The sequence below is a fragment of the Lepidochelys olivacea genome, assembly GCF_965140295.1.
Source record: "Lepidochelys olivacea isolate rLepOli2 genome assembly, chromosome: 1".
In the NCBI taxonomy this organism is placed as follows: domain Eukaryota; kingdom Metazoa; phylum Chordata; order Testudines; family Cheloniidae; genus Lepidochelys; species Lepidochelys olivacea.
The window spans coordinates 224,532,174-224,546,547 of record NC_140411.1 but is presented as its reverse complement, the minus strand read 5'-3'; the positions used below and the strand labels follow the sequence as shown (position 1 = coordinate 224,546,547).

The window sequence follows — 14,374 nt, the reverse complement described above, 5'->3', positions numbered from 1 at the left end:
TTGGGGGATTTTACATACCATACACACTAACGAGAGAGATCAGGTAAGGTGAGCTATTACTAGCAGGAGAGAAAAAATTTTTAGTGATAATCAAGGTAGGCCCTTTCCAGCAGTTGACACAAACGTGTGAGGAACAGTAGGGGGGAAAATAGTTTTACTTTGTGTAATGACACATCCAATCCCAGTCTTTATTCAAGCCTAAGTTAATGGTGTCCACTTTGCAAATTAATTCCAATTCAGCAGTCTCTCAGAGTCTGTTTTTGAAGCTTTTTTGTTGAAGAATTGCCAGACATCAAGAATTATAACATTTAAAAACCAATCTGAGAACACTTCAATCTCTCTGGTTACTCACTCAATTACAGACCTAAAAGTCGCAATTCAACAAAAAACCTTCAAAAAAACTCCCACGAGAGACTGCTGAATTCGAATTAATTTGCCAAGCGGACACCATTAACTTAGGCTTGAATAAAGACTGGGAGTGGATGTGTCATTACACAAAGTAAAACTATTTTCCCCCCCTACTGTTCCTCACACGTTCATGTCAACTGCTGGAAAGGGCCCACCTTGATTATCACGACAAAAAAGTTTTTCCTCTCCTGCTAGTAATAGCTCATCTTACCTGATCACTCTTGTTACAGTGTGTATGGTAACACCCATTGTTTCATGTTCTGTGTATATAAAATCTCCCCACTGTATTTTCCACTGCATGCATCTGATGAAGTGAGCTGTAGCTCACAAAAGCTTATGCTCAAATAAATTTGTTGGTCTAAGGTACCAAAACTACTCTTTTTGCATATACAGACTAACATGGCTGCTACTCTGAAACCTGACAATTTTAGTGCCTCTCAGATGCCTCTTTAGTCCCCCTCTTCACAAAAACTTTCCTTTTAAAAGTTGTAGTAGTGTTGTATTCTCCCCTTGACACATGCACATAAATTGCCTGAATGCCAATTGATTTCACACATCAAGAGAATAGAACGCTGAGTTTTATAGCCCAATCGATTTTTACTATTCTTTTTATAAGCTTCGAAAAGGCATGGATAAAGATAAAAAACCATTAATGCACATGCAGTAAGTGCTATACATAATGGGCCAAGTTTGTCCCTGGTAAAAATTCCATTAAGAAGAATGATCTTAACCCCTCAAAAGAATGCCACATTCAGGTCTGAATGTGTGTTGTATAGAATTCCCATTGTCAGGTGTCACCAACTTGGAAATGGTAACTTAATAAGGGCTATTTCAGTAGAACTAAATGCAGATCTTGAACAGGAAGACACCAAAAGTATGCTCTACCATTTAGCTCACTCTCAATGTAGAACACAACACAACCTTCCACAAGTTACAGTCAAATGAATCTTCTCCAGTGTTAGCTACAGTATGCAGTCTCATTGTTCGAAAAATAGAAACAAGCTGTAATGCAGGGGTACATGTCACTGGAGTCTTATCATGCATTTGTGACACAGGATTTTATGAGTGCTTCAGTTTGAGTCTCCATCCCTGGCCACCAATGCAGATCCCATAGTCATTTGGTTCTGACAATTCTTTTATGAGTATTGTGTGCCAGGTGTATGAATTTTGACTAATTCTTCTGGCACAAGTAGCCGGTGTGTACCTTGTAGCATACAGCCATTAAGCAAAGGAAGTTCATCCCGAACTCTAAAATAAGGCAGCAAAACTGGGTCAAGTCTTTTAGGTTTACTGGGCCATCTCTATCAGAAATACCCGTAGTTTTTGTTGAATTGGACACGCTGAACAAGCAGCTTGAAATTGTTCTCTTGTAACTGCAGTAAGAGTGCTTGTAATAGGCATCCTCTACAGCCTCATCCTCCGGTGGACCATCTGGTGAAGGGGAAGGCAGGTGAGAAAAGCAATCAGCTACCACATTTTGGTTTCCAGGCTTATATTTCAGTTCATAATTGAAAGAGTCGTCTTGCAGACCATCTAGCAATAAGATATCCTGCTCTTCCCAGTCCTTTCATTGTGAGCAACGTCGTCAAAGGGCTGTGGTCAGTGAGCAACTTGACCGTGCGGCCCCATAGGTAAGTTCTCCATTTTTCAGTAGCCCAGACACAAGCAAGAGCTTCCTTTTTCTCGCAGCATTACTTAGTATCCTTGAAGCAAATGCAATAGTCCTCTCTGTGTTGTCCTCATGAAGTTGAGTGAGGACAGCCCCAAGTCCATAAACAGAAGCATCATAGTTACAATTGCGGGCAATGCAGGACTGAATAGTGCAAGTACTAGACTATGTACAATCAAGTCTTTCACCATTTCTTGTGAAATGAAAACAAGCTTGTGCATCCGTTGTCCACACTAAGGTTGAACTTCTCTGTAGTTATTCTCGTAACAGTTCAATGACAAACATAATTAGGAATGAATTTTGCATACCAGGAGGTAAGACCCAAGAAGGAACGTAAGGTTTGCAAATCTGTTGGAGGAGGAGCATTTGAAATTGCCAGGATATGATCTGGATCAGGTTTTAGTCCAGCCTGTGAAATTCTATGCCCCAGAAAGGAGAGTTCCATTTGTCTAAATTTGCATTTGGACCCATTGAGCTTGAGGCCTGCTTTTCTGGTGCAGTTTAGTACAGATTGGAAATACTTCTGAGGAGCGTGACAATAACCTGCAAACATGATATCATCCAGATAGCACTGAACTCCATGGTCATTCTTCAGACTCAATGACATAGAATATCAGGATTGGAAGGGACCTCAGGAGGTCATCTAGTCCTACCACCTGCTCAAAGCAGGACCAATCCCCAACTAAATCATCCCAGCCAGGGCTTTGTCAAGCCTGACCTTAAAAACCTCAAAGGAAGGATATTCCACCACCTCCCTAGGTAACGCATTCCAGTGTTTCCCCACCTTCCTAGTAAAAAGTTTTTTCTAATATCCAACCTAAATCTCCCCCATTGCAACTTGAGACCATTACTCCTCGTTCTGTCATCTGCTACCACTGAGAACAGTCTAGAGCCATCCTCTTTGGAACCCCCTTTGGCCTTCCTGATTTCACTCCTGCATGCCTGAGCAATATTTATACTCTTCCCTGGTCATTTGTCCAATCTTCCACTTCTTGTAAGCTGCTTTTTTGTGTTTAACAGTGAAATCCTTGCTGATCTTAGGCCAAGCTGGTCGCCTGCCATATTTACTATTCTTTCTACACATCGGGATGGTTTGTCCCTGTAACCTCAATAAGGATTCTTTTAAAATACAGCCAGCTCTCCTGGACTCCTTTCCCCCTCATGTTATTCTCCCAGGGGATCCTGCCCATCAGTTCCCTGAGGTTGTCAAAGTCAGCTTTTCTGAAGTCCAGGGTCCGTATTCTGCTGCTCTTTCTTCCTTGTGTCAGGATCCTGACCTTGACCATCTCATGATCACTGCCTCCCAGGTTGCCATCCACTTTTGCTTCCCCACTAATGCTTCCCAGGTTGTGAGCAGCAGGTCAAGAAGAGCTCTGTCCCTAGTTGGTTCCTCCAGCACTTGCACCAGGATATTGTCCCCTACACTTTCCAAAACTTCTTGGATTGTCTGTGCACCGCTGTATTGTTCTCCCAGCAGATATCAGGGTGATTGAAGTCTCCCATGAGAACCAGGGCCTGCGATCTAGTAACTTCCGTTAGTTACTGGAAGAAAGCCTCGTCCACCTCATCCCCCTGATCCGGTGGTCTGCAGCAGACTCCCACCATGACATCACCCTTGTTGCTCACACTTCTAAACTTAATTCAGAGACACTCAGGTTTTTCTACCGTTTCATACCAGAGCTCGGAGCAGTCAGACTGCTCCGTTACATATGGTGCAACTCCCCCACCTTTTCTGCCCTGCCTGTCCTTCCTGAACAGTTTATACCCATCCATGACAGTACTCCATTCATGTGAATTATCCCACCAAGTCTGTTATTCCAATCACATCACAGTTCCTTGACTGTGCCAGGACTTCCAATTCTTCCTGCTTGTTTCCCAAGCTTCCTGAATTTGTGTATAGGCACTTGAGATAACTTGCTGTTTGTCCTGCTTTCTTAGTATGAGACAGGAGCCCTCCCCTTTCACATTCTCCTGCTCATGCTTCCTGCCAGTATCCCACGTCCCCACTTACCTCACGGCTTTGGTCTCCTTCCCCTGGTGAACCTAGTTTAAAGCCCTCCTCACTAGGTTAGCCAGCCTGCTTCCAAAGATGCTCTTCCCTCTCTTTGCTAGGTGGAGCCCATCTCTGCCTCGCACTCCTTCTTGGAGCACCATCCCATGATCAAAGAATCCAAAGCCTTCTCCGACACCACCTGTGTAGCCATTTGTTGACTTCCATGATCCGACGGTCTCTACCCAGGCCTTTTCCTTCTACGGGAATACTTTTTTGGAAGGCTCTTGGGACGGATGTGAGACAGTATGGAACACGTTTCAAATGAAGTAGTCCCTCATGTGTAATAAGTGCTGTGAGGTCTCTGCTGTCTTCATGCAACATAACCTGGTGGTATGCGCTCTGCAAATCCAAAGTAGAAAACATCTTTGCTCCATGGAGTTCTGCAAATACTTTTTATGTGAGGAAGAGAATGGCTGTCAATCACAATAGCTTTATTTCACTCCCTTAAGTCCACAAAAAGGCAAATGCCTCCACCCTTCTTCTGCATCATTGCTATAGGTGAAACCTATTCCGAGGAGTCACTCTTCAATGTCCTTTTAAACAACTTTCCTAAGTTCCTCTGAAACAGCTTCCCTGACTGAAAATGGTAAGCGCCGTAACTTCTGTTGTACAGGTATCACATTATTCTGCATTTTAAACTTTATGCGGAAACCCGTAAGCACAGCTGAGTTTCTCTTCAACCTGGTGTTGGGTCCCAGCTGAAACTCCTGTGTTTACCGCAAGAGTGCTTTGCTGAGGAAGATCAATTCGTCCATTAACTACCCTGAGATTGAAAGCAGCCAGTAAATCTCTGCCAAGGATAGGAGTGCCTTTGTGGACAATGAAGAACTCTGCAGTTACACAGCAATCACCAAAAGTAATTATTGCTGGCAGGCAGCCATGTACCGGAATATGGTTTTTCAAATAGCACACCAAGTGAAGTTTGGGTTCAGAAAGAGGCACATCTTTAAAGTAATGCAAATAGATGGAATCAGCTAGTATAGATACTGCTAAGCCAGTGTCCAACATTCGCTGAATAGAGTGTGTGATTTGCCTGAGGGTATGGCGGAAACATTTACAGTGCACTTTATTTGTTCTGGAATATGTGCAGTAGTGATTTTGTCCATGCTCAGCACAGTACCATCTGGTATTGTAACTGCATGCACCTGTTGATTGAACTGGCTGTTGCAACATACTTTAGCAAAATGCCCAATTTTTTTTGCAATGATTGCACTGAGCTACTTTTGCCAGACATCCCGTGTAGCTTGCAAGGTGTGGTGGGGATCCACAGCAAAAACATGCTTTTACAGTATTTTGAATTTGCTGATTCTGTGGTTTTTCATTAGTTTTCCTCTTGTAATCGTTTGTCTGCAGTGATAGCGAACTTTTCTGCAGAGGAGTCACAGCCTGGACTGTGCCTCCTGTATCCATGCTCATTATTTTGGCTTCAGCTGTAGTTGACTCAATCTGAGTAGCAATGGTTATTGCTTTTTCTAGTGTAAGTTGTGGTTCTAGAAGTAAGCTCTCTCTTACACAAAGCATGGTTGTTTTCTCAGTGAGCTGGTCTCTAATCATCTCATCTGCCATATTCCCAAAGTCACTAATTACAATCAGACTCCTCAGCGAAGCAATACAATGCATTATAGTCTCCCCTGTTTTCTGCTCACACCGGCGAAATCTGTAGCGATTAGCTACTACATTCACTTTTGGCACAAATAAATTCTTTAATGAAGTGCAGTCTCATTTATCATCTGCAAGGGGAAAAGTGTAAAATATACGCTGCCCTTCTGCTCAAAGGTAGTGGATTAGCAGAGCACGCTTTCTTACTCCAGAAATCTCTGTAGCACTGATTGCAAGCAGGTAAGTCTCAACATATAGAGCCAGGTAGTAAAAGCAATTGGCAGCTCACCTGGGCTTTGCAGAAAGGGTACAGGTGGGTTCAGAGACAGAAGATCCATCCTAGTCAACAAAATGTTGGAGCAACCAGGCAAGGTACTCACGAACTTCAATAGGACTGTATTTTTAAAAGTGGAAACCTCTTCACCAAGCTGCTGCTGCACCCTCGGTAGCTCTCACTCAGCCTCCTCAACTTCCCCCGCTCCTTCCTGTTTCCCATCCTTTCAGACTCCCAACACCCAGTGCTCCCAGTTCTAATAATTACAAGCAGCATCTAAACACCACAAGCGCCGCCCGCCTCCCTCCCCCGCCCCCAAGCGTTCTTCAGACTTTTTGTCAACTGCTGGAAATGGCCCACCTTGATTATCACTACAAAAAAGTTTTTTTTTCTCTGTCCTGCTGGTAATAGCTCACCTTACCTGATCACTCTCTCGTTAGTGTGTATGGTAACACCCATTGTTTCATGTTCTCTTTGTATACAAATCTCCCCACTGTATTTTCCACTGAATGCATCCAATTAAGTGAGCTGTAGCTCACAAAAGCTTATGCTCAAATAAATTTTAGTCTCTAAGGTGCCACAAGTACTCCTTTTCTATTTTGCACAAGTAGCCATATAAATGGCCAATACCACAACTAACCTGTCAGCTGAATTAAGCAGGGAAGCTAAGGATTCAGCGACATGGAAGTGACACTACTCATGTCGCAGAGAAATGGACCTTTCAGCTCAGGGTTGCAACACATTGACAGACTGGCATAGATACTGTCTTAGTACTGTCAATGCCCATGCTTTATCCGTTTGGTTGGGAAAAACAAAAAACCAAAGGACTTGAAGTCACTTGGAAGATTAACCTGGCAGTTCTTCCGCAAGCACTAGATATACTGGTTATGTGTGTATTTGTGTAAGAACAGAGGCCAACACTGACTCTCTCTCAGTATCACTATGTCAGGTTCTGACTCAATATATTTTACCATTACAGTATTTATTTATAAGGGTTTTAGAGACTTGCACATGACCAACAAAATTGCACTTTGTTTGACTCTGAGCAAAGCCAAGCAACATTTGCTACAGCATTAGACAAATGCTTTAAAATAACACTGGGAATCTAATGATGGTTTTAGTCAACTACATGTGAAGGCTGCATGCACTAATGAAGTTTAAGCTCCAGTGAAGTAAATGGGTACCTAAGCTTTGATTCTCAAGCCAGCTGTAAAGCAAAAATCCATCACATTAGGAAATCACAATTAAAAAAAAACAAAATAGCTGTTGTGATATTACACACTGAGCACAGCAGATCTAGGTTGGATATTAAGAAAAACTATTTCACTGGGAAGGTGGTGAAGCACTGGAATGGGTTACCTAGGAAGGTGGTAGAATCTCCATCCTTAGAAGTGTTTAAGGCCCTGCTTGACAAAGCCCTGAGTGGGATAATTTAGTTGGGGTTGGTCCTGCTTTGAGCAGGGGGTTGGACTAGAACTCCTGAGGTCTCTTCCCACCCTCATCTTCTATGATCTAAGTTGCTGTAAATTTACACCAGTGATTTTCAACCTTTTTTCATTTGCGGACCACTAAACATTTTCAAATGGAGGTATGGACTGGGCACTGTATGTTTTGGTGTTCCATAGCCTCTCATCTGAATATCAGTCATTCAAAGCTAGCCTAGGACTGGTGGTAACTGAACACTATTACCATCTGAGGGTCGTTCAGTGGCCATTGTGAAATGAGTTAGTGACCTCAGTCCAATTCCAAATGGACAGCTTTTCCTCACCACAGCAAGATCTAATTGTCACCCTCTACTGGCAGGGACAACAGTGAGACCAAGGACTATAGATAAGCAATGCATATAACAATGTCCTTTTGCAAAATACTAAGTATGCTGCTTAATAAGTTCCCCAAGGAAAGCCTGAGACATTAGTAGATTAGTAAGCGATAAGTCCTGACAAGCACAAAATTTATTTGGCCTAAAATCTGAAAAGGACAGCAGTGACACATAGGAGAAGTATGGAATAGGCTTGTAATATTGTTAAAATTCTGCCACTAAACTATGAGAGGCATTGGTGTGATTGCTCTGTCTCTAGGTTGAGCATGAAACTCTACCAGATACTGCTTGTCAAGGTTCCTCCCCCACTCTGAACTCTAGGGTACAGATGTGGGGACCTGCATGAAAACCTCCTAAGCTTACTTTTACCAGCTTCAGTTAAAGCTTCCCCAAGGTACAAATTAATTTTATCCTTTGTCCTTGGAATATCCACTGCCACCACCAAACTCTAACTGGGTTTACTGGGAAACGTAGTTTGGACACGTCTTTCCCCCCAAAATCCTCCCAACCCTTGCACCCCACTTCCTGGGAAAGGTTTGGTAAAAATCCTCACCAATTTGCATAGGTGACCACAGACCCAAACCCTTGGATCTGAGAACAATGAAAAAGCATTCAGTTTTCTTACAAGACGACTTTTAATAGAAATAGAAGTAAATATGAGTAAAGGAATCACCCCTGTAAAATCAGGATGGTAGGTACCTTACAGGGTAATTAGATTCAAAACAGAGAATCCCTCTACGCAAAACCTTAAGTTACAAAAAAGACACACAGACAGAAATAGTCATTCTATTCAGCACAGTTCTTTTCTCAGCCATTTAAAGAAAACACATACCTAGCTAGCTTACTTACTAAAAGTTTTAAGACTCCATTCCTGGTCTATCCCCGGCAAAAGCAGCATACCAACAGACCCAGACCCTTTGTTTCTCTCCCTCCTCCCAGCTTTTGAAAGTATCTTGTCTCCTCATTGGTCATTTTGGTCAGGTGCCAGCGAGATTACCTTTAGCTTCTTAACCCTTTAGAGGTGAGAGGATTTTTCCTCTGGCCAGGAGGGATTTTAAAGGGGTTTACCCTTCCCTTTATATTTATGACACTGCTAAATCACTGTGCCAGAGAATGCTTATTACTGCGACTCAAATATTTCTGAAGGTCATAACCTTTTAGCAATTTGCACTTTCAGGTGCAAAAAAGTAGCATTCTCCTGGAGGTAGGACACCCCGTTAAACACTGCATACCTTGATATATTTTTTTAGCTCAAAAGTTATGGGCTTAAAATAGGAATGTCTAGGTGAAAATTTGTGTTTTGGTTATGTAAGTCAGACTAGATGATCATCATTTTTTTTCTGGACTTAAAAAATAAAAAAAATGAACACTGCTACACAATGAATACTCAGATTCTGTAGATTTATAGAATTTCTAAGTAACTTTATTTCATCCTTAAATTCTATATTACTTTTCCATCATATGCAGCAGCTAGTATTTTAAATTCCCTTGTCTTGCTAATAGACTGCTAATAGATCTCTATTTCCTTCCCTTGTTTTTCAACTTACAGAAAGAACAGATTTGTCACCAAAACAATTATATTTTACAAAAAAGGAGTATACTTACCATCCAGAAAAGGGTCCCTGTGGCAAATTCTGAATAATGTTCTATAGTAGAGAGTACACTGAAAATTAAACAAATCAGCACCAGTAGAAATCTGTAACAAAAAACGGAAGTGTTTAATGACATGTCAAAGAGATGCTACACCGCAAATACTGGTTTATCTAATGTTAATCAAAAAAATGCTTCTGTTTCATGTAATTTAATCATCCTTTTCTTCTGCTTCAGCTGAATTCAGTGTTCTGGAAATCCAGAAGTGCCACTTAAGTCCAATGAAGTTTCAGATTTAAAAAAAAAAAAAAGTGAACTTTCATTACTTGTGGCTATCAAAAAAAAAGCTGATACTGTCTTCAGTTAAATACCTAAAATTCACATCATCAACTCCTTCCAAAATAGACTTTACACACAGTTACAATGGTTTTAAGTGAAATAGTCACTATTACCTTTACTCTGCAATGGGAATCTTTCAAATTGGCAAGTTAATTCTAATGGGGTCAGGGACACTACTAGAGTTAAGGGTTAAATTAATGACAGGTTTCAGAGTAGCAGCCATGTTAGTCTGTATCCACAAAAAGAAAAGGAGGACTTGTGGCACCTTAGAGACTAACAATTTTATCTCGGCTTAAGATTTCGTGTAGCTCTCAAAAGCTTATGCTCAAATAAATTTGTTAGTCTAAGGTGCCACAAGTACTTTTTTCCTTTTTTTGGTTAAATTAATGTCACTGTAAGTAATTACTGAAGTAATGAAATTAACCACTACAAAATACATACAAACCAGCAGAGATGATGTAATATTTCTATAGCCATTGTTCTAGCACAAGTATATGCACGATTCTAAAAACTTGTTAGAGAACCATAAAATATAAAATGGGGAAAAATTAAGAATGTGGTGCACTTAAATGCTTAAGAATCAATGAAATACCCATTACTTCATTTATTGAAGTATCTTATCAATCATCTCTGCACAAATGGTAACACGCAGAATAGTTGATAGAAGTGCAACTTAATGTTTCACAGAGAACTCATGTCTATACCACAGGATGAATTCTTACTGCACTTCTCACCACCCCCTCCATGCCTCTCAGGAAACATAGGGCTGAACTGTACATCTGTTCCTACATACATCAGAGAAGCCAAGAGGTTCTGCTTCTTTCATTTGGGTGGCCCAGAAACATTCATCCACACTTACTGACTCCTTCAGCTGTCAAATCCTTTCCTTCTATGACAAGGGTCCTGATCTAAACTCTCACCACAGCTACCAAAGCCATCCACAAAACCTTAGCCCCACATATAACTAGCTGCCAAACTCTTCCCCCATCCCTCAATCTCTGTGGGTTATGGAACGAATTAGTTCAAAGAGCTTACAAGCTCCATCATGAACCTGGCACAACTAGCCCAATAACTCCCGAGCAAAAAAAAAAGCTGGCAAGCTCTGTTGGCTGCACTGTTTAAAATTCGCAAAAAAATCAGCAAATGAAGATAGAAAGGTTCTAACAACATTAACTCATCTGAGTTGTAACCCTGTGTTATACTCCTGATTTTCTTGTCAAAACGAGTACTTAAGTTAGATATTGTTTATGTCATTAAATATATGATAAATATAGGAAGAGGAACACAGTAGAATTATTGCTGCTCTAGGACCTTTAAGTTTTGCATTCCCTACATTTCAGTGATCTTGACTGCAGTCTTGTTTTTTATACTAAGCCTTTTTTCATTCAGTTGTTCACAAGTGCATAATCAAGTTTCCTGGACTCTGACAGGCTAAATATGTTTTGCCTTATAAAAGCAAAACAGTACATTCTCCTTCCTTTTAATAGTTTTTAGAAGGCATCTCAAGCCAAGAACTACTCACTGCTGGGCTTATTTTTTCCCCCTACCATAGCGAAGTCCACACTATGGCTCAAGCTGCTCAGCAGGTGGTGCTGCTAACAGTTGTGCCCAGCATCTTATAATTTGGGAGACAATTACAGGAAGAATATAGTATTAACCAGAATCTGTAAAGTGAAAACCATCATTTAACTGAGATATAGGAGTTTACAGCCTTAAAAACCCCAACAGCCTCAAATCTCTGTTTCCTGTATGGTCTAATTACTAATGTGCCTGTGTTAATCATATTAATTCTTGGTCATATGCTACAGTGACCTTCAAAACCAGTTGCAAATGTCCCTTTTAACGACATTGTGTGGTTTTAAACAAAATAAAAAACTGGGAGGGACTTTAGGATTGCCTATTCTCCAGTATTGACTCAGAATTTCAGAGGGAAGGGAAACAGAGCTGTGATTTGTGTTCCAGCAGGAAAGATTAAATATCTTAGTACAGTTGGTTCTCTCATCCACAGCATTCCAATTAAATTGCCTCCAGGTCAAGTCCTAGTGTGAATTTTGTGTCCTGACATTTCTTACTGTGAACAAGGAACTACTGCTCTGCAAGTTCCTTAGAAGTTTTAAGCTCCACAAATATCTGTTGTCACAGAGGGGGTTTTGGCTAAGTTCAACTGTTGATACTTTCAAGTTGATCAGCTGTGCTCCTACTAAGCTCACCAACTGTCACAGCAATATAAATAACTAAAACGCTTTTCAGTTGACACAGGATGAATTGCCCCCTGCATGCATCCCCAAAATATGAATACAGATCTTAAGAGATGGAAGGATTGACAAAACATACCAATGAAGCAAGCATTTAGGCCCAAATTAGTTGCTCACTTAACCCAGTAGAATCCTATTCTCCTAGGATGTACATCAGTGTAGAATTTGTCCCTTAAATTTAATAGTTTTCCAAAAAAGTTGTTCTTAATGTTTTACACTTCAAAGGAGGCTCACTTAAAAAATATACTAGATAAAATTTACTGTAGTTAGTACATGGACTACCCAATATTTATGCTTCCTGACAAACAGATTTCTGTCACCCTGTGGTAGACTTTTCTCAGGAGTTCAGATCATGTTGTACTTTCACTACTCTTCGGGCTCCTAATGCTGAATGGATCACAATATCTTTTTTCAACTCTGAAGCCCCTCAACCAACAGAACCTTCCAAAAACCAGCAAAATCAAAAGTTTGAGTGAGGAGAGGTGTGCGCTCTTTTCTGCATCAGAGGTTTTTGAAAGAAAACTGTAGTTGCTGTAATGGATCACAGAAGAGTTGTATGTAATTCAGTATTCACTTCCCCTACAGTGGCCAGTACCAGGTGTTTACAGGAAGGCACAAGAAACCCAATAATGGAATAAACCAGAATCTAGACTTCATTTTTAAGCACAAAAAAGGGCAATTTTACATTTGAACCACGTGTAGAATCAATGTGAAATTTCAGAATAAATTTGCAAACATGATACTGTACAAGTAACCTACCGTGGAGAAAAAATTTTCATATGGTACATCAAATAAGTTCACCTAAACAAGTAGTTTAATTCAGGCAGAATTTAATTCATTGAACAGCATTTCCAAGTATCATGATAGGATTTAGGTTTCTATTTCCACATACTGGTCCAAGAAACTCTTATGCATATGCTCAGCTTCACAGCCATCAGTAATCCATTTGAAGTTGAGACTATTCACATGCATACAATTATGTCCGAATGCAAGTCTGTGCAGGATCAAGGCTTCAGTGACCAGTTTTCACTTTCTCCAACATATATTCAGTAGTTTACTTTATAAAATCTTAATGTACCTCAAGAAATTAGTCTAGAAGTAGCTGTATACTTTAGAAGCATCAACTCTGTCTTGATATACTCCTCTCTTATTCTATCATGCAACAGCATCCAAACCAGATATAAATAATTCATTAAATTTGTTGGTAAGACTCAAAAGATCTTAAAATTCTATATGGGTGTTTACAAAACCAATTAGTGTTGCTTTTATCATCATCATCATCATCATCATCACCACCTCCTCCTCCTCCTCCTCCTCCTCCCTATTATCCTGTGAATTCTAAGGGGTCAACTTCCTAACACTGCCTTTGGGCTCCACAAAGCCCTCAACCACACATCTATTTTTGGGACCAAGAATATAGAGGACACTCATTAAAAACAATAAAACCAAGACATGTTTAGTCCTCTTCTTCTTGCAAGGACGGGCTTGAAAATATAAATCAATATAAACTAGGTGCTAGCTGTAAAAGCTGGTTGCAGATTTTTCCTAAAGGTAAGAGATGGCCTTTGTGGACCATGAAAACCCTAGTTCAAAAAAACTAGATATATTCATGGAGGATAGGTCCATCAATGCCTATTAGCAGGGATGGTGTCCCTAGCCTCTGTTTGCCAGAAGCTGGGAACAGGCAATGGGATGGATCACTTGATTACCTGTTCTGTTCATTCCTTCTGGGGCACCTGGCATTGGTCACTGTCAGGAGACAGGATAGTAGGCTAGATGGATCTTGGGTCTGACCCAGTATGGCCGTTCTTATGTTTTTATGGCCAATGATTCCAAGGTTTTTAAGAGAACCCCAAATTAGTCTGTGTCACACAGGCTGGTGCTAGCACTAGATTCATTACAAGCTCCCTCTCAGCCAGCTGTTAGCTGAGCCTAATTCTCTGCCATACAGTCAACTTGACAGATGTAAAACTCATCCACCACACATAGAAGTGCAATGATTACTTATTTTAATGTTGGCGAGAACTATACATATACTGAAATAATCAGAATGCACACAGCCTAGCACTCATCTATGACAACTGAAGAGTAGACTGAGCCTGTATTATTTAAGATTTTATATACCAATAGTGAGAGTAAGACATCCACTTACTGCATAACCATAAACAAGTGCAATCTAGAGAGAGCTAACATCCACTCACTTAGAAGCAAAGGTTCTTGATCACTCATGCTGCTTTGTTCCACAATTGCTGCCATCTAGGAGTAGTTTTTAAAAGGTAGTACTAAATGAGACAGAGTTGGTGCTAACCCCAGGTTGCAGATTCGTGGTTCTTCCTTGCCCAGTCAGCATCCTGAAGGGAATGTTACA

General features: G+C 40.7%; 1 protein-coding gene across 1 annotated transcript in view; it reads right to left on the bottom strand.

Moving 5' to 3' along the window:
- The window catches only part of LOC311514343 (potassium voltage-gated channel subfamily KQT member 1-like), a gene marked incomplete at its 5' end in the record, with an annotated part of 745,885 nt that overhangs the window by 690,833 nt on the left and 40,678 nt on the right, over positions 1–14,374 (bottom strand). The window contains one exon of the mRNA XM_084616893.1: positions 9,428–9,518. Within this exon, the coding sequence (XP_084473019.1) occupies positions 9,428–9,518 (91 nt within the window). The remainder of the gene's footprint in view (positions 1–9,427; positions 9,519–14,374) is intronic.